The sequence below is a fragment of the Letharia columbiana genome, assembly GCF_014066305.1.
Source record: "Letharia columbiana isolate WasteWater2 chromosome Unknown xfSc0000000_s0, whole genome shotgun sequence".
Classification (NCBI taxonomy): Eukaryota; Fungi; Ascomycota; class Lecanoromycetes; order Lecanorales; family Parmeliaceae; genus Letharia; species Letharia columbiana.
Genome location: NW_023501148.1, coordinates 148,274 through 169,212, shown reverse-complemented (window position 1 = coordinate 169,212; position 20,939 = coordinate 148,274). Strand labels below are relative to the sequence as shown.

General features: G+C 24.3%; 2 protein-coding genes across 2 annotated transcripts; one reads left to right on the top strand and one right to left on the bottom strand.

Moving 5' to 3' along the window:
- Window positions 1–11,788: 11,788 nt before the first annotated feature.
- HO173_012907 (uncharacterized protein) lies at window positions 11,789–12,688 on the top strand (the record flags this gene model as incomplete). The annotated part of the gene is made up of 2 exons (XM_037314737.1): window positions 11,789–12,393; window positions 12,445–12,688. 2 exons carry the CDS (start codon window positions 11,789–11,791, stop codon window positions 12,686–12,688), a joined length of 849 nt encoding a protein of 282 aa, XP_037158364.1.
- Window positions 12,689–14,230: 1,542 nt separating this feature from the next.
- On the bottom strand, window positions 14,231–16,006 carry HO173_012906 (uncharacterized protein; the record flags this gene model as incomplete). Its single annotated transcript, XM_037314736.1, has 4 exons — window positions 14,231–15,188; window positions 15,241–15,343; window positions 15,397–15,672; window positions 15,730–16,006. The coding sequence occupies 4 exons, from the start codon at window positions 16,004–16,006 to the stop codon at window positions 14,231–14,233; spliced, it is 1,614 nt and encodes a 537-aa protein (XP_037158363.1).
- Between the last annotated feature and the right edge of the window lie 4,933 nt (window positions 16,007–20,939).

Sequence of the window (20,939 nt, the reverse complement as noted above, 5' to 3'; positions counted from 1 at the left end):
ATATAAAAATTAAATTAAGCTCGCTATAAATAGAATATCGTTTAATTTAATTAAATTAATACTTCGAATAATACTTTAAATAAATTTAAAGATACTTCGATAAGTTTTTAATATAGATTAATAACGAGATTCTAATATAAGTAGTATAAAAATCGATATAAAAACTCTAATTATATATTAGTCGAAAAACTTCTTACTATATAAATTTAAGAATATAAAATTATTACTTATTAATATAATTAAGCGTTATATTATAAATAAGATTATTATATTTTTAAAAGCGAAGTTCTTTTAATAAGTTAGGCTACTTAAGTAAGTCGAGAATCTTAATTTATTAAGAATTCTTACTATACGCCTCGATAAGGCGTTTCTTAAAGTTATTATTTATTTCTATTAAAGTTATATAATAGATTAAGATTTCTTTAAACGATATTATTTATTTATTTAATTCTAGAATAATTTTATAAAGACTTTTTAATACTACTTACTTTTCTTCGAAATCTATATCTACTTAAAGTTTAAATAATATATTAATATTAATATTTATCTTATTAGTTTTATAGCGTATAATAAGATTAAATCTCGATAAATATTAAAAAGTATAAATTAATTAAAGATTTAATTTATTAAAAAATAATATAAAAAGTATAATTTATTAAGTAATCTAAACTATAGTAAAGTAATTAATATAAATTACTATTAATAATATCTCTAATACTTCGATTAGATATTTAACTTTACGAATTATCTAAACTATAATAGCGATCTTAAATTCTATAAATTAATAAGTACATTTTATAGCATTAATTAATTTACTTAAGAATATTATAACTTATATATCTCCTCTAATAAAAATAGAGACTTTCTTTTCTCTTTATATATAATTAATTATAATAGCGAATCTCTATACTTTAAAAGCATCGATATTAATATATAACTTCCGCTTTCGATCGAAGTATATTAGAAAAAAAGGCAATTAAAAAGTATTCTATAAATTTTAAAAAATAGAAATTTCTTTTTAAGTTAGTTTATATTATAATTATATAGAAATTTATTTATATATAAATTTAATAAATTATTTTTTAGAAGTAATAATAATAGATATAATAGTTATTTCGAATTAATTTAAAAAAATATTAGACTTAGCTATTATTATTTAAATAAGATAAATCTTTTATTTCTATAATAACTAAGTACGTTATATATAGCGAGAAATCGAGTTTCTTAGCTATTCTATTAAGTCGAGAAAGATCTTTAAATTATAAAGACTTAATAAGAATCGAAATATAGTAATTATCTTAATCTTTTCTTCTATTATAAATATATTAAAAGAATTAATACGCTATTCTAATAATATTATAAAAAAAAATTTAAAAAAGATTTTATTAATACTAGAGAAGTATATTTCTCTTATAATAACTAAAAAAGCTATTAAAGATAAGATTTATACTTCTAGAAGATTCTATTAAAAACGATAATATTATTTATAAAAGTATATATAAAAATATAAAGTAAACGTAGTAGAGTATTCGTCTAACGTTATATATATAGCGAAGATTCTTTATATCTTATAAATACTATACTAAATTCTTTCTAACCTCGATAATTAATAATAGTAAATTTATATCTATTAGAAAGCTTTATATTAAATTAATAAAACTATATAACTTTATTTACGATAGAAATATAAGTATATTCTACTATTAAAATAATAATATCTAATTATAAAAATAATAAATAGCTATTATTCTCTATTATAATATTAAATTCTTAAATATTAATAATAACTCTTTCTTTATATTTTTATAGTATATTTTACTAAATTATAAAATAAGACTAGCTATAAAAAGTTAATTATATAAAGAAATAAAGCTTTCTTTACTATTATAGCTTATTAAAAATAGCGTTAACTACTTCTCGATCTTTATAATTAAAAAAATAAACTTTCGATAACTTTACTTTAACGTCTAGCTTTAATAAAATCGATATTTACTATTCTTTAAAAATATCTATAATACTTTTTAAATCCGTAAAAATATTTTTAAATTCTATTATAATAGAGCTGAAAATATAATAAATCTTATCTTTACTATAGACGATTATATTATTTAAAAATATATACTCGAGATTAGAATCTATTATAGTAGTCGTAATAGTATAATTTATATTAATAGAATTATTTATAACTACGATAATAATAGCTATCTTCGATTAATCTAAAATATACTATTTATAAATTATTAAACTAGCTAACTTATAAGAAACTTAGTAATATCTATTTATAGCATATTCTACTATAGTATTTAATCTTATATTTCTAAAAAATAAAACTAATACTTCTATAGAATTTCCTACTTATATAAAGATTATAGCGAAATTTATAACGTAAATAAAGATATTATCTTCTTTATTAAGAAAAGTTAAGAATTTAAACTTAAATAGATAATTATAATTATTAAAAAGCGTATTATAATAGCTAATTAAAATATTTATTACGAAGTTAAGCGATAATATAAATATAGATTTTACTTTTATAACTCGCTTAACTTAAGAGTAAGGCTTTATCGTAGAATAAATAAAAATCTTAATATTTTAATAATTATCTATAGTAGTAAACTATAACTTATAATCTAGTAGAAACTTATATAATATAAAAACATCTATTTTAATTAATATATTAACTTTAAAATTATTTATTAAATAAATCTTTATATATATCTTAGTAAAGATAGCGTCTTTTATACTTTCTAGATTATTTAAAAAATATAAATCTATAAGAATATACTTCGTAATATTAATAATTTTATTATTATAGCCTCGAATCGATATAAAAGATACTTACTTCTAGATTTATTTTTTAAAATTAGATAAAGAAGCTAATAAGATATAATTATCTAAAATAATTAAATATTTAAGATCTAGATAAACTTTTAAATTAAAAGAATTTAAATTTAAACGAATATCTATTTTAATATACTAAAAACTATAAAAAGCGATTTCTTATCTATATCTAGAAGATACTAGAATAATTAACTTAATAATTTTAAATATAAAAACTATTTTTATAATATAAGTATCTACTTCCATAGTATCGAAATACTTAAAGTTCTTAAGATTCTCATTTTCGAGATTCTCGAATTTTCTAGAAATCTTATTTTCGAAGTTATAATTTTAGAATTACTATTTAAGATAATAAAATAGCTTATTTCTAAATTTAAACTTCTTATAATATCGCTAATAAGAGCATTCTAATAGCGTCGCCGAGTCGATAAAATTAACTTTCGATTTTATATTTCTATAAAATTCGTAGAAGCTCGAGTAATTAAGATTTTCGATCTTTTACTTCTCGGAATTCTTATTATAATTATTATAGAAGTTACTAGAATTCTTTAAGTAACTTAAATTCTACTAAGAATCCTCTAACTCCTTTACTTTATTAATTAAGATTTAATAAATCTACTACTCTTATAATTAAAAAGATTAAATAATAATATTCTAATAGATTTCTTTAAATCGATATAAGATATAACTAAACTAAAAAGACTAATAAGAACTATATACATTTTACTATTAGTATTAATTTAGACTAATAATAATCTAACGCTATATTAGTAGAGCTAATAATATTTATTATATATCTCTTCGAGAATAGTTTTAATAAATAAGATTATTACTTTAATAAGCTAATTAACGATTTTTAAATTAATTATAAATTTAATAATTCTACTAATTAGAAAAAGCTAAAGATTATTATTTAAACTAATTAAAATTCTAAAAACTAGAGTTTATAGATCGATTAGATATATCTCTTATTTAATTATATTAACTAAAATTATCTTTATAAGATAAATTTAATATATAAAAAATATTACTTATACTTATACTAGACTTTATTATTCTTAAAGCCTTTATTTATTATTAATTCTTTCTTATATTTATAGCTATAAAAAATTAATTAAACGTAATTTAAATAATAGATAAATCTATATTAGACTAGAATTTGATATTAAAATTATTTTAGATAATATTAAGCTAATTATATTTATTATCGAGCTTTACTATTTTAATAACTCTAATAATAATTATAATATACTCGCGTAGCTTATAATATCTTATTATATTATTAAGTATATATCTTTTTTTAACGATAATAACTAGTTCTAATACTTTAATAGACTTAAATCTCTTAAGTAAAGTAATATTCTATTTATTAACGTTATTATTATAAATTAATAAATGCTTCTCGTTATTAATAAGCTAATATATATATTACTCGAGTACTTTATTTTAAAGATAAATCTAAAGATTATTTTATAATAGCTCTATATTTTTAACTCTTATAATATTTTTAATTTTATTAATAAAGATAATAATATCTCGAAAATAGATTTCTTTTTTAAATATATTCTATATCTATTACTATATTAGAAGATTTATTATTATAGAAAGAATCGAAAAATCCGATATCGCTATTAAGGAAGCGAGGTTTTCTATTTCTATTACTTTTATTAATAATATTCTATTCTAGATTTTCTAATAGATCTAGCGAGCTAGAAGATTTTAGATTTAAATAATTTCTTATATAGCGATTAATAATATTAATAATAATTACTTTTATATTAATAGCTTAGAGATCTACTTTAAATTCTCTATCTACTATTCTACTATTATTATAATAATAAATTATCTCATTAATAGAGATATTTAAGATTTCTAATAAATAATATTATAAATTATCGAACTTAGTAATAAGTTACGAATTACTACTTAAAGATCTAATAGATAAGATATCTACTTACTTTAAAGAAGTATATCTTTCTACTTCTAGAGTATTATTAATAAATAAAAAATCGAAAAAGTAATATTTTTAAGTCGTAGATTCTTAAAAAGAATAAAGTATTATTTTTAGAGAAGTACGGTCGATAGCTTAATCTTCTAATTAAGTTTATTAGAAAAGAGAATTAAATAAAGAAGAATAAGATTATACTTATTAGTCTCTTAATAATAATAATATTAATCTAATAGATTTAAAGATATTCTTAATAAGATATTAAATAATTCTTTAAATAATTTTATTAATAAGAGAGCTTACTTAATAATCGAAGATAATAAAATCTTATAGTAATTAGATCTAAATAACTATATTATAAGAAGTCAGCGTAATAAATATATAAAAGTAGCGGAAGATAAAGAAGCATAAAGATTCTTCGTTCTTATTTAAGAAGTATAAGGATTCTTTACTTAAAAAATATAAGGATTCTTAACTTTAAATTAATTTAGTATTAGTAAAGAACTCTATTAGTTTCTAATAATAGGCTATTATATAATAACTACTACTACTATATAAGTATTACTATTATTATTATAATAATATAAGATTCTTAGAAATCTTATTTCTAAGAAAGACGTTTCTTAAGAAAGACGTTTCTTAAGTAGTAAAAAGATAATTCTTCTCTATAGAATCTAATTGTCTAAATATATCTAGTATATTAAGTTATTAGTTACTAGCTTCTATCTATAGCTTCTATCTAAGTATAATTTATAATAGTTATATTCTTAATATTAAAGGCTTTTAATACGTTTATAAGTAGTAGTAGATAACTATTAAACTCGCTTACGACCTTAATTATTAATAATAATAAATTTATTAAAAAATAATTTAAGAGCGTTAGTAGAGACTCTAAGAGGCGAGTAAAAGAGATAAATATATTCAAATTAAACGCGTTTAATATAACTATAATATTTAAATATTAATTTAATTTATTTATCGCTAACTTAAAAGAAGTATATAAGAGAAAATATATTTATTTAAACTCTTTTTAAGAATTTTCTAACGCGTTTATAAGTAGTAGTAAATAGCTATTAAGCTTATTTATAGTCTTAATTATTAGTAATAATAAATTCGTATTAATAGAGACTCTAAAAGATAAATAAAAAATATATATATATCTAAAGTATTTAGTAACGTTTTCGCGAGTAATATTAAAAACGATTATATTTATATTAATAGAATTAATAAAATTAATAAAATAATAAAAGAATAATAATTATATAAATAGATAGATAAAAAAATTATTATTTAATTTTAAACGCGTTTAATATAATTATTATATTTAAATATTTATTTTATCTATTAATAGTAAATTAAACTTTATTATTTTTATAGCGTTAGAAAGCGTATACTAAGCTTTATAATTTACGAAATTATAAAGAAATAGTATTTATAAAAAGCTAATTATTTTAAAATATAAAACTTTTATATATAAATTTTTAATAAGAAAGCTTAAAAGGGCTAGCGAGCTAATTTAGTTAATCTAGCTAAAAGGCGTAATAATCTTAAATTAATAATTAATTATATATATAAATTTAAGATTTTCTAATTTAGCTTTATCTTATTTTATTATATATACTAATTAATATTTACTTATTTTAAATTAATTTTTATAATTTTTTAATTAGTTTTTTAATAATTATTATCTTAATAATCTTTATTATAATATTTATAAAAATAAAATAATAATTTTTCTATTTTTTTATTTTAATTTTTTTTAGATATCTCTAATAATTACTTAAATTTAATATTTAAATTAATTTTAGATTTAAACTTTATAATCTAAATTAACTCTTTTATTATTAAATTTTTAAAAAGTTTTTAAACTCTAATTAATAAAAAAAACATTTAATAAAATTAATTTATTTTATAAACACGCTTTATCGCTTTCTTATTATTATAAATTTATTTACTAAAATTCTTAATTTTTTTTATATATAGATATAGTAAGAATTAAATTTATATTTAATCTCTATTAGAGATATTTAATAATTATATTTTTATTAATAACTTTAATATTATATAAATAATTTTTTTTTATTAAATATTAATTTAATATAATAAAAAAATTATTAAATTAAAACTTTATTTTTTTTATCTTTTTTAAAAATTTAAAAAAATTTAATTAATATTTTTAAAAAAGCTTATCTTTTTATATTATTAAACTATAATTTATCTTTTAATAAATTTTTATAAAAAAATTATTATATTATTTTAAAGTATCTCTTTTTAAATATATTAAAAATATTAAAAAGATAAAAATATTATTTTTTAATTTCGCGATATATTAAAAGCGATAAATAAAAAAGATTATAAAGTATTTTTAAGAATTAAATATTATAATATCTTTTAAATAAAGCTTTAGAGTTTTTTATTAAATTAATAATTTTTAATAATTTAAATATTTATATAATTAAAAATTATTTTAAAAAATTTTATATTTTTAATAAAGATGATTATTTTAGTTATATAAGTAATTATATTCTTAAAATAAATCATTATTTTAATTTTAATAGCGATTTAAAGAAAATTAAATAATAATTTTCTTTAGAAATAAATTTAAGTTTAAAATCGAGATTATAATTTTAATAAAGCTTTATATTTTATTAAATAACTTTTATTTATAAATAGATTAACTTATTCTTAATTATTAAATAATTAAACTTCTTCGATTATCGATAAAATTCTTAAATAAATTTTTAAGATTTCAAATTTTAATAAATTTTTAGAAGAAGATTTAGATAAATTTCTAGATTTTTTTAATTTTATATTCTAATAGGATAAAAAGATAGTAATTTAAAAAGTTAATTAATATTAAGATAGAAGATTAATAACTAAAAAATTCGTTAGATTTATAAATCTTTTAAATATATATCTAATTAAATCTTCTTCGATCTTTTAATTATATAAATTTAAATAATTTATTTTTTAATCTTAATAATTTTTAATAACTTCTATCTTTTAAATATAAAATATTAAAAAGAATATTCTATCGAGAAAAGCTAATACTTATAAAAATAATCTTTAATATTATTATAAAAAATCTTAAAATTAAAAATAATTATTTAATATTAATAACGAATAATAATTAATAAATTTATTTATAATTTTTAAAAGTAGATTAAATATTTGATTCTTCTTACTCTTCTCTTATTATATTAAATTTTTTTTTAATCGCTTAATATATATTAGATTAACTTCTAATTTAGAAACTATTAATTAATTTTAAATTAATAAAATTTCTTTTTAATTTTTAATAGAAGTTAATAAATAGTATAAATAATATCTATATTAATATTAATTAAAGATTTATATAAAAAAAAATTATAATCTAATTTCTTTCTAATTAATTTATTAATAATTATTAAAATAACTATATAATCTTATTAATAGATATTTTTAAAATATTATAAATTTTTTAAATTTTTTAAATTTTAATTAACTCTTTAATTTAATTACTTATATAATTTATAATACTTAAATATATTATTAAATATTTTTTTATAACTTTAAAAAATTCGATAAATATAAAATTATTAAGATTTATATTAAAACGATTTTTAAAATTAAAAAAATTATTTCTTTTAATTTTAATAAATACTCTTATTCTTATTAGAAATATAGTCGATATTAATTTAACTTTTAGAGTTATTCTTATAAATAAAGATAATTTTAAAAAAAAATTAATTAATATCTTACTTAAAGAAATATAAGACTAATTAATAAATTTTTAAATCTTCTATTTAAAATATAGATTAATTAAAATATTAATAATTATATATAATTAAGAAGATTTAAGATTTATTAAATTTAGTATAGAGGTATATTATATAGATAAGATAGAATAGAATAATAAGACTATCGAATTATATATATAAGAAGAAGATATAATATAATAGAAGATATCTTCGTTAAGGCTCGCTAGCTATAGAACTAAGTAGTATATTAAGAGTACGCTCGTAATAAAATATATCTTATATAATTATAAGAGATTTAATTAATATTAATTATAGAATAAATATAAATCTTATCTAATACGACGATATAATATCTTATAAAAATCTCTTTAAAATTTTATCTCGTCTTCTAGTAATACTAAGAACAAATAAAATAAAATATTAAAGAATAAGAATATTATAAATACTATTATCGTTATTAAAAGAATTTTACTCTCTTTAAAAAATAAAGCTTCTTCTTTATTAATCGTAAATAATAAAAGAATAATAAATACGCTTAGAGAAGACTCTAGAGTTATAATTTAAAATCTATCTATAAATCTAAAAAATCTCGAGATTAACTATATTTTAAATTTATCTAAATTAAATAATTAGAAAATTATTATTTCGAATATAGAAAATTCTTTTATATCTAATTTATTAAAATACTTATAATATATTAAAAACGTATTAAAAAATTATAATATTATATAAAATAATAAATAAAATTATTTTAATATTTTAAAGAAAGAATTTATTAAATTAATATAGACTATATTACTTATAACTAATATTAAACTTTATACTTATAAGAAAATAGTTAATAACTTTAAAATAATTTAATAAATAATCGCTATATAAAAGTAATAGAACTTATTATAAAAAATAAAGATATAAAAGCTAGTATTAAAATTAATATATCGTATTATTTTTAAAAAAAAATCTATAAAAAGAAATTAAGCGTAGATAATAAGATCTTATACTATAAAACTAGATATATTATTAAAGACTTTCTTTAATAAAAAGAAATCGATTATAATAAAATCTTTTTTAATATTATTAAATTAATTATATAAAAGATCTTCTTAGCTTTAATTATATATTATAATTAAGAAATAAATTTAATTAATATTATAATAGTATTTCTATATATAGAACTTAAGTATAAAATTTATATAAAATAATTATAAAACTTTATTAAATTAAATTAAGTTTAAGTTTATTTATTATTTAAATTATTATATAAATTAAAATAATTTAATCGTAAGTAATATAAGACTCTAATAGAATTTTTATTTAAAATTAAAATTATATACTTATAATTCGATTTATATTTATTTCTCTATAAATTAAATAAAGAAATTATCTTTCTAATTATCTATATTAATAATATTAAAATTATTAATAATTAATTATTAATTAATTAAACTAAGAAACTTCTATATTAATAATTTAATATTTTAACTTTTAACTTATATATATACTATTTAAAAATAAAGATTAAATAAAATTACTTAATAAGAATATTTAAGATAAATTAATTTATATTTATTAATAAGATTTTTATAATCTATAATATAAAGAAGTATTATATATTACTTATCTTAATAAAATTAAAGATAACTATCTATCTTATCTTTATATCTAATATATATCTAATTAATTTAAAGAATATTACTATATTTAAAAGTAATTTAAAAAAAATTAATTATTTAATTATTTAAATATAATTAAATATAATATTTACTATTAATAAATTAACTATATTCTCTTTTAATTTAAACTATTAATATTAATAAGTATATAAAAGAATATTATAATATTTAACTAAAATTAGAATATATAAAATAATCTTTAAGATTATAAAAATTATAAAATTATAATTATTTAATTATTTAAACGTTAATTAAATCGATAAGATATTTATAATATAATTAATAATTAAAATAATTATAATATTAAATAATAGATTTATTAATTAGAGTTTTATTAAGTAGAAAATTATAATATAATTTATATATAAAATTAAATATATAACTACTTCTACTATTATTTAAAATATAATATAAATATAATATTTGCTATTTAAGTTAAAATATTAACTAGATAAACTATTTATAATATAATATAATAATAAGAGAGTAATAAATCTAGTAAAAAAAATTATACGCGAATTAATAATTAATTAAACGCTAAAATATAAATATTAATATATATAAAAGAATAAGATAGAGCTAAATTAGAAAATCTTAAATTTATATATATAGCTAATTATTAATTTATTAGATCTACGCTTTTTAATTAGATATCGTAGATAAATAAATTAGCGTCCGTAACTATCAAAATCTCGCTCTCCCGCGCCTTTCTTATTAAAAAAATAGATATACATTATTAACACATAGAATAACTTTTTTATTTTCTATTAAAATTTTAAGATTTTTTTTTTAATTTTAAAGCGCTATACGTGCTTTCTGAATTTTTAAGAATTCTGAAATTTAGTCTTATAATTATTAAAGCGCAAGGAATTCAAATATCGCTCATTAAAGTTCGCTCATCAAAGATCGCGAACAGCCGGACAGCCCTGATCAAAAAACAGGTACATATTACTTGATTTTAGAATAACCTTTTTATTTTCTATTAAAATTTTAAGATTTTTTTTAAGATTATAGAACGAACTATGGGCTTTTAGATAAAAAAAGAATTACTAAATTTAGTCCTATGAAGGTTTAAAGGTAACGAATTTAAATGTCGTCTATTAAAAGTTCGCTTATCAAATTTACTCGACAGCTCTAATTAAAAAAAAAATTATGAATTTAATTTATAGGTCTTTACTCGTATATCTATAAAAGATATAAAGATTAATAATCTTATTAAAGTATTAATTATTATAAAATTTAATAATTTTATTAATATAATAAGTTTAGTAAATAAAGATTTAAATTAATAAATTAGAATAGTATATAATTTTAATCTTAAAATAGAGATATTTAAATATTACTAGATAGAAAGAGTGTTAGCGTATCTAATTCCTTCTATATATATCTCTCTTCTATATTCTTTTATATATATTCTATTATTATTTCTTTTATATAATTAGCTATAAATAGTAGTACTTTATTCTCCATCAGCTACATAATAGCCGATACCCCCACCACTGAATCTATATGCTTTCTATCATCACCACTGCTGTGCTACGCTGAGAGTACAAAACTTGACAGAGCGCCAAAACACTCTCTGGTCTATGATGGTCTACGACCACGGCAACCAAACCCTCGTCGACGGCTCCGGGGACGAAGAGAACGAAGCAAACGATCCCGATGAGCCGATTCCTAAACGTCGACGTGTGACCCCGAAACGTGCCCGTCCGCGGGATCAGTTGGAAGTCTTGACCAACCTCGAATCATTGGGAGTGCCCGAGCCTTACCGGAGACCCGTGGAAAAGCACGGCACGGATCCTGCACAATTCCTGGACGACCGAGGCAGCCTGATTCATCAGGTGGCAGAGCCCGACTACGACGAAGCCAACTTGCATTTGGCCGTCCTGCGTTATACGTTGAATGTGCAGTCACGTCAGACGAAGGATCGGGCCCGATGGCTCTTGCATATGCTCCTTTATTTCGACTTGGCCAAGTTGAAGCATCCCGAAGGGACCGGGCGGATCGGACCCCGGATGAAGAAAGAAATTGAGGAGCTGGTGAAGGAGCGCGTCCATGATACAGAGGGGAATCCTCTCCCTTTGGATCAACTCGGCACGTGGAGTACACAGGGCAAGAAGCTGAATGTGTTCTGCACAGAGTTTGGGATAGGAAGCCTGTGTATTCTGGAAGAATACCTGTCAGACAATTTGTGAGTCCGGACGGCAGTGGCTCGTCCCCGTACGTTGCTGACCGAACCCAGCCTGAATAATCGCTTCACACACACAGGCGAATACCACGTGGAAGCTTTCAAAAATCTACGTCAGCGGGCTCTGAGGGAAATGGCGGAAATGTCGAAAATAAACGAACTCGGGGAGCTTATCCGCGCCTACCTGATTGAACCATTCCGGAGAGCCCATCTGAAGCGGCTCTTTGACAAGGGAACCCCCAACCCGGCAACGAACAAAAGCCCCGCGGGAACACCGGAGAGGCGACCTCGGAGCTAGCTCAGCCGCTCTGGAAATGAAGACACCAGTTAATACATTGGCGAGGGTTTAGCGTGGACGGGTTTGCTTAGATCAGGCGACATCACGTACTGTGACTAAGCGCTCTATAGGTGGCCATAAAGCCATATAGCATAGTCTCCCGGATCAACACGGATTGCGATTGCTTAATTTATTGTTAGTGAACAAAGGCGTGCTACTTTCTTTTTGCCCGCGAACATAAAAAGCAGCGCGGCGGGTAGTCTCCCGCGTGAGAGGTCAGAACATGCTTGCCCGATAGAGATACTATCAATATCCAATGTCTAGCTTCGGTAATGCTTTACTGTGTTTCTGCGTTAGTGAGCCCATCGGGATTATGCAAGCCCCGAGACATGGTCTCATATAGAATTAGACATAACCCACAAACAAGGTAACTCAAAGAAGCCAGACTTCTTTGATCATACGACAAAAAAGATCACGAAAAGGAGTCAAACTGCTTTGATCATGATATAAGAGATCTTAGGGTCCTGTTAGGCAATACCTCTCACACATCAACCTCTAAACTCACTTCCCCACGGCCATATCAACCAACATCTCGCTCATCTTCAACCCGTTACATCTACCTCGCACGATTCCGATCGATCTCAATCAGGCACGATGGCACCAAGGGGTCGAGCCAAAAGCCGAAATCCGGGGCGACTAAAGAAAGCCGCGCAGTCGCAGGCGGACAATGTGGCACAGAGCGATTACGGCTCGGCGGGACCAATATAAGGCACTCTAAGCACAAGGCTATGAAAGGTCGCGTTCTTTTACTAACGGGATCTCGTATCATTAGAGAGCGAAACGGGAGCGAAAGCCAGAGCGTAACAACTCCAACTACCACGCCGGGATAGTATCGTGAAGTTAGACCCGAAAGCAATATAGAGGAGGGAGACACCCACGCAAAGGATTATCTGAAATGGTTCGGATCACTGGTGCAGCAGTATCCGGCAATCCGCGTGATCGTGTTCCTGTTGTCGGTGTGGTATTTGGTCGACTGGTTGGAGAAGTACACCGGGTTTTATCTCTTCACCAACTATCAAAACGTCGGCATATGGACACATCAACTATAAGAGCATCTTCTTTGGACTGTGATCTTGGGGTTTGCTGTACTTTGGTATTTCTCAAGCGTCCAATATCTGCTGCTATGCGTCCTGGTTGTGTTCGTGCTACCCAGGATCGTGTATCGTTTGAATAGAAAGTTTGGGATATACTAGATTCGCGTGTCTGTACTCGCGGTGGATATGAGCGCCTACGTGGAGTGGGATCACGGGGCCTTGGTGACAGCAAGTGGGATTAAGTAAGAGAGGTAGATTCTAGAATTCCATGACGTTCACACGCGAAAGCGTCCTCATCAGACCTTGCTCCCGGACGTGACCTCGCTCGGAATCTCCCTAGATATGCCCGTCCCACAGTAGCTGATCGTACGCGGCCGTGTTGTACGTCAAGAGCTCTACACCATCGGAAACTTGAGCGAGGAACTCCGTGATCTTACGATCTTTATCTGCTACGTCCCATGTGACCGTGCTATTGTGGCTGATGATCTTCCACAAGTAATCCTATATTGGCCTTTGCGTAACTGAGATGTAACGTCACGCGCTGCAGGGAGTCCACCACATTCTGCGTCCAGTTATGGATGCCACGGGCGAGCTCCACGTTCTGGCTGATCTCTACCAGATCCTCCGGCTCCGCTAATCCGAACAGTTGGACCGATGTCTTCTTGACCCAGCCCAACTGCGATGCCGCCTCCGATTTGATGAATAGGAAGCGTTGCTCATCCCCAAGGGAGCTTTGACGGATCGCTTCGGTCGTAGAGGCGAGGGTCACGTACTGCTGCAACACCTGGTGAGCCGCTTTTTGGGCCACCCGAATCGATTCGTTCAAGTAACGGAAGTGCTCTTCCAAACGGGTCTTCAGCTGAGACTCTTGGGTTGAAACGCCTACAACGCGAACCCGGAGCATCTGAAATGTCCCAAAGTACTCGACACGTTGGATGAAGCGCAGTGTGTCCGTGGTCTCCTGCTGCTGCCGAAGGGTGAGAGTCGAGATTTGGCCGAGATAGAGTATCAGACGGAGCAGGTCCTCGTCTATGTGTACAGTCTGCCGGAGGAAAAGCTGCAAAGGTTTCCGAGTGAGGGATCCTTCGGGAAGCCGAAACCTCAGTGCCTCACTCCGTCTTTGGCTGATCAGCGCAGGTGCTTGGTAGAGCGAGTCGCTCGCGGCAAGGGCTTGTGACAGATCAGTGTATGTCTGGCCAAGTGCGACGCTCAATCGTTCTCCTGATGAGTAGCGTGGAGCGGCACGAACGGGAGGCAAGCGCTGGTAGAGCTGCTGCGTCGCGCATAGTGCCCAGATATATGCCGACGTGACTCCAGCCCCGGCCTGCAAAACCAGGTCCCAAGACTTCTGGATCCCAACCGACGGCGACTCGCAGCCTGTCATGTAGGCTAAAGTTACAGCAACGGCAATCAGACCGAAGATCGAGCTAGAGCAGGTGATTCAGGCCCAGGACCATATTTTCCCCGCGGGACGAGCACGAGAGGCCTTGCGTGCCGGTCGTCTTGCTATTGTAGTCGTTGCCGAAGGTCGGCGGTCCTCCCGATCCTCTGAGATGTCCGAGTCGATTCCTGTGGCTCCAGTCTACGTAGGCTTGGGTCAGGAAAACTCTCGTCTCGGGAGTGCTGAGGTGAGACTTATATTGCCAGAGATCCCTGGGCCGCTCGGGGAGCCAACACCGCCACGTTTCTTCCCAAGATCGCTCGAAGGAGGCATGTGGAGAGTATCTCGCTCGGCGGCTTGCTTCGGTAACGGTCTCGGTCGTAGAATGGAAGCGACGGAGGGGTCTGACATCTCGCCTTTGCCGGGGCCATGCGCAGTAGACGCAGAGTTCAGTCCGACTGAGCGTCTCCGTGTAGCGGTACGACCTCGTGACACTGAACGGTTGTGATCGGCACGAGATGTTGGATTATCTGCTTTCATGTTAGAAGGGCTCTAGAGCTTTCACAGGTCCGACGCCATATCGTTACCCTTGATGCTCTTGGAGCGAGTACGCATAGTCGCCCCATTATCGTCACCCTTGATGCTCATGGAGCGGGTATGCATAGTCGCCCCGTCTAAGATCCTCTGTCGTGAAGTTGCTTTCCTCTTATCCTTTTTGAGACCTTGCGTGGAGGCACTCGATGCTCTTGGATGGAGCTTTGTTTCTGGAGGCGCGTAAGAGTCAGTAAGATAAAGATACGGAGTCTTTGAAGCCGCATTTCTACCTTCTTCGTCGTTGTTGGAATTCTGTGGCGAGGGAGACATCGTTCTTGCTCGTTGATGGTAATCGAGACCGCCAATTAGATATGATGATTTTAAGGGAGGAGAAAGGACGTGGGCCACCTAAAGAACATATATCTGAGTGAGCGGTCGACATGTTTGCTATCCTTTCTGATGTCTGGCGGTGGGATGCTGCAAGCGGCCATCTCAGCAAGATTCGTCGCTATTTGCGGAATGATTGGGCAGTACGGTGTTCCACAACGGGCGACGCACATTTTTCGACTTCTGCAATTCATGATTTCAGTAATCGCTATAACTATCACTGGCATGTACGTAGCGCAACGATCGCAGGATTCTTCCTTCACCTTACTGTCGCCTTACAGCCCTCCAATCTCCCCTTAGTCGCGGTCGCGACTCCTCCACCACTAAACATGGATCCGGCGAACAGTATTAGAAGTGGCTGAGTTGATCCTGTAGAGCCAAGTTAGTATGCTATAATGGGAGTACGGGGTTATAGAGGATTTGCTCAGCTTCGCAACGGTGGCATGTGGGGCCGACATCGCTACACTGCTCTACGGAACGAAGATAACGCTGTAATAACCTTATACCCAAGATATGCAAGCATTGTAATGGATATATCGACAAATCCAGGGCTGATATCTGCTATTATAGAACACCGTATTCTTCTCTGGCGCCAAGATGGCAATATCGAGTTTTAGACCAAGTCAATCAACATAATAGCTTTATTTCTTAACCATCGAAAGATACCCGAGTTTAGCCAGAAACTTTAAAAACTGTAAAAATGCGCTCTAAGGATATCTTCGACGATCGCGATATATTATTAATTAGAGTTAGCGATCAAAGTAAGTCTATAAAGTCTTTTATTAAATAAAGACTTTAAGCTAGATTATAGAAAGTATTCGATAAACGTCGAGAGATAATAAATTATTTTCTTCGTACTATTATTTCGATTATTATCTTATTATATTTATATAATTTAATAAATATAATCTAGATCTATTATATAGAGTTTAATATATCTTTTCTTTTATAAAATTGTTTTATATAATTTTCTTTATAATATAAAAAGATTTAATATACTTTATATTCTCTATATATCTTAAAAGTATTATTTCTATTTCTATTAATCTCTTATCTAAAATCTCGATTATAAATATTTTTATAATATATAAAATACGTCTAAATAATCTTTAAGTCTTATTAATTATAATTATTTTATAATATCTTTAATAGTATAAAGATAGAGATAAAATTTAATCTTATTTAATAGATATCTTCTTCTTTTAATAACTCTATTATTATATTTTCGAGAAATTTCTAATACTCTTAAATAACTTCTATTAATTTATAGAGCTTAAAAGTATTTACGAGACTTTTATCTAAATATTAATAAAATAAGAATATTTAATTATAATTATAAATTCGCTAGAAAGTATATATAGTTATTAAAGTATTAAATCGATTTATCTCTCTTATATACTTATTATAATAGTAGAAAAGCTTAAAAATCTTAAATTTCTTCTTTTAGATATTCTTTTTATTCTTCTTAAAAGTAGATAAAGTAATATAAGTATTTATATTAGTTTTATTAAGACGTTTTCTTTTTTTAAAGATATAGTTATTAATCTCTCGAATATTATATTTAATAATAAATTCTAAAATAAGATTATTATCTTATTAGACTACTATAAGAATATTATTTTAAACTATTATAATAAAAACTTCGTAAAGAATATTCTTAGTAAATATCTATTTTATCTTTAATATATAATTTTAGGAGATCTCGTCGAGTAGGCTTTATAGTTTTATATACTATAATTCTTTTATCTCTTAGAGCTATAGCCAGCTTCGAGTAAATAAAATAGTTATCTATAAAGAGAATAATATTTTCTAAAAGAGTATTTATAGTTAATTTAAATACTATAATTAATATTTCTCTATATTAAGAAATATTATATATAATTATAGAGATAATTCTTATTATTAATTATAAAGAGCTTATATTTCTTTTTAATTAATTTATCTAAAGCTATAATAAAATAAGATATATACTCTATCTTTTTAATTATATATTTATTAATTATTATATAAAACCTCGAGATTTTAAAAAAAATTAATTCTTTTAAATCTCGCTAGTAGATAAAAGAAAATTATTATATTATATTAATTACTTATATTAATCTATTTTAATAATTATATAATTCTCTTACGTAAGATTTAAATAATATATATATACTTTTAAAGAAGAATATAATAATCTTAAGTTATTTTCTCTATAATTATTAAAATTATAGATATAATTTTATTAGTTTTCTAATAATTATAAATAATAGAAAAGTAAAAGATTTTTATATAGATTATAATAGCGATAAAGATTTTTAGCTTTAATATAGTTATAGAGTATTAATAAAAATCGCGAGAACTTTAAATAGAGATATATAAATTAATATTATCTCGAAGTATTTTCTAGATAATAGTAATTTATATAAGATTAAATATAATATATAAAATAAGAAATAGATTATTTAAAAGATAACTAATAGCTATTTAATACTTAATTATTATTAATTAATATTTAAAAAGTAATAAAATACGCTAGAGAAGATTATTACATTTTTTAAAAAATATTTATCTCTTATTAATTTTCGTAGCTTTTTTTTACTACTTTAAAGCTTAATCTAATTTATTCTTATTAAAAATAAATAGAGTAGTAATTTAAGATATATTAAATTATTAGTAGTAGAGTTATTTAATAATTAATATAAGAAAGCTATTAAATATAAGAGAAGAATCTCAATTAAATTTATTATCTCGGCGTTAACGTTTATCGAATAGATAGAAAAGATAATATAGAAAATATCTATAATAGACTCTTAATAGGATAAAAATTTAGAGTATTAAAAAATATTAAAACTAGTATAGAGATATATTATATAAGTAAAATAAATAGAATAATAAGACTATTAAATTATATATATAGAAAGAAGATATAATATAATAGAAGATATCTTCGTTAAGATACTAGGCTATAGAATTAAATAATATATTAAGAATATCTTTATAATAATACTTTTCTCTCTTAAAGAGCTATAGTCTTTATAGCTAATAGATCGAAGATATACGTCTATTACTTATTCTATTTCTTTAAATATTTATAATCTCTATAGACCTTAACTAGAGAAGATTTACTAAGAGTTCTTTAGAGAATTAAAAGATATAGAATATATCTTATCTACGTATTAATAAGATTCTCTAAACTCTTCTTTAACTTTCTTATTATAGTTTTTTAAAAGAATTACGCGTATATTATAATCTAATTAATCGTTAAAAATTAATTAAAAATAAGAATTTTTAATATACTATATTAGACTATTTTAGTATTTTTCTTCGACGACGACGACGATAGTAATATCGTATTTCGAAGATTTCGCTAGCGTATCGTTAATAGCACTTTATTAAAGTATTAAAGATCTTCGATTTAATAAAGATCTATAAAGAATTAAATAAATAGTAATTAAAAACGTAGTCTAATATTAAATAGCTATTTAATACTTATTTTTATAATTATAAGAAAATTTATAAAATAATAAGATTTAATTAATTAGTTATTTCTAAGTCGAATCGAGTTATAAGCGCTAAAACTTTAAATAATTATTAAATAATTCTAATATAAGTTTCTTTATAGAATATTATTTAGTCGATATCGATTAAGACTATTAACGGCGATAGTAAGATTTATAGATAACGTATTATAATTCGAAAGCCCTTTAGATATATAATAATAAGAGAAGCTTACTTAATAAGTCTAATATAAAACGATAGACCTACGAAATCGATTTTCGAATAAAAAAATAAGGCTATTCTAAAGATATCGAATAATTTTAATTTATCTAAAAATACTATATTCGAGATATTATCGAGTCTATACTAATTTCGACTATATTTATAAAGTTAACGCGTTCTTATAACTATATTATTTATAGATCTAATATATTTATATATTTATATCTATTATCTATATTTCTCTAAATTAGAGTAAGAAATAATAGTATATTTATTATATAATCTACTTATATCTTTAATTCTCGCTTTAATATATTATTTAATAAATATCTTTACTTTTTTATTTTATTTTATTTAAGACTCGAAAATAATAATTTATATCGATTAGATATTTCTTTAATTCTAATAATAATAGTTTAGAATATATTTAAAGCGTATTTTATAGACGATAACTTAACTTATCTTTAATATCTAATATTAGATATTCTTTTATAATTTCGTCGATATATATATATATTTATATATATATTCGATATATTTTATAAACTTTATATAGAACTTAGAGAATAACTTTTTATTTTATTTAATTATTTAATAAGTATAAAGATACGCGTAATAAATAATATCTAATAATATCTTATAGAAGCTAGATAAGTAATTAAGAAGATCGTTAATTAAGAAATAGAGATATTATTATTATCTAAGTATTATATATTTAATAGCTTCTTCTTTTAACTATATTATAATATAAATAATTTTAAAAATCTTTAAAAGATAATAATTATTATTATAACTTAGCTTATTCTATATTCTTAATTTCTAGTTATTAAATAAAATATTAATATTAATAATATTAAAAATAAGTAAATCTTAAAGTCTAATATTAAATAACTATTTAACTATCTATAGCGAGATTAATTAATATTAATATAATCTTAATATTTTAAAATCTCGTAATATTAGTAAAAGTAAGAATAAGAATAAAAGAGTAGAGATACTAGTCGAGTTTTAATCTTATATCTCTTTTTATTATTCTAATATCTTCTATAAAGAAGAAGAAGTTAAAATATTAGACGAATTTTAGCTATTTAATATTTTATAATATTATTAATAAAGGTCTTTAGTAAATAGAAATCGCTATATATATAATATACGAAGTAACGATAAGTTAAAA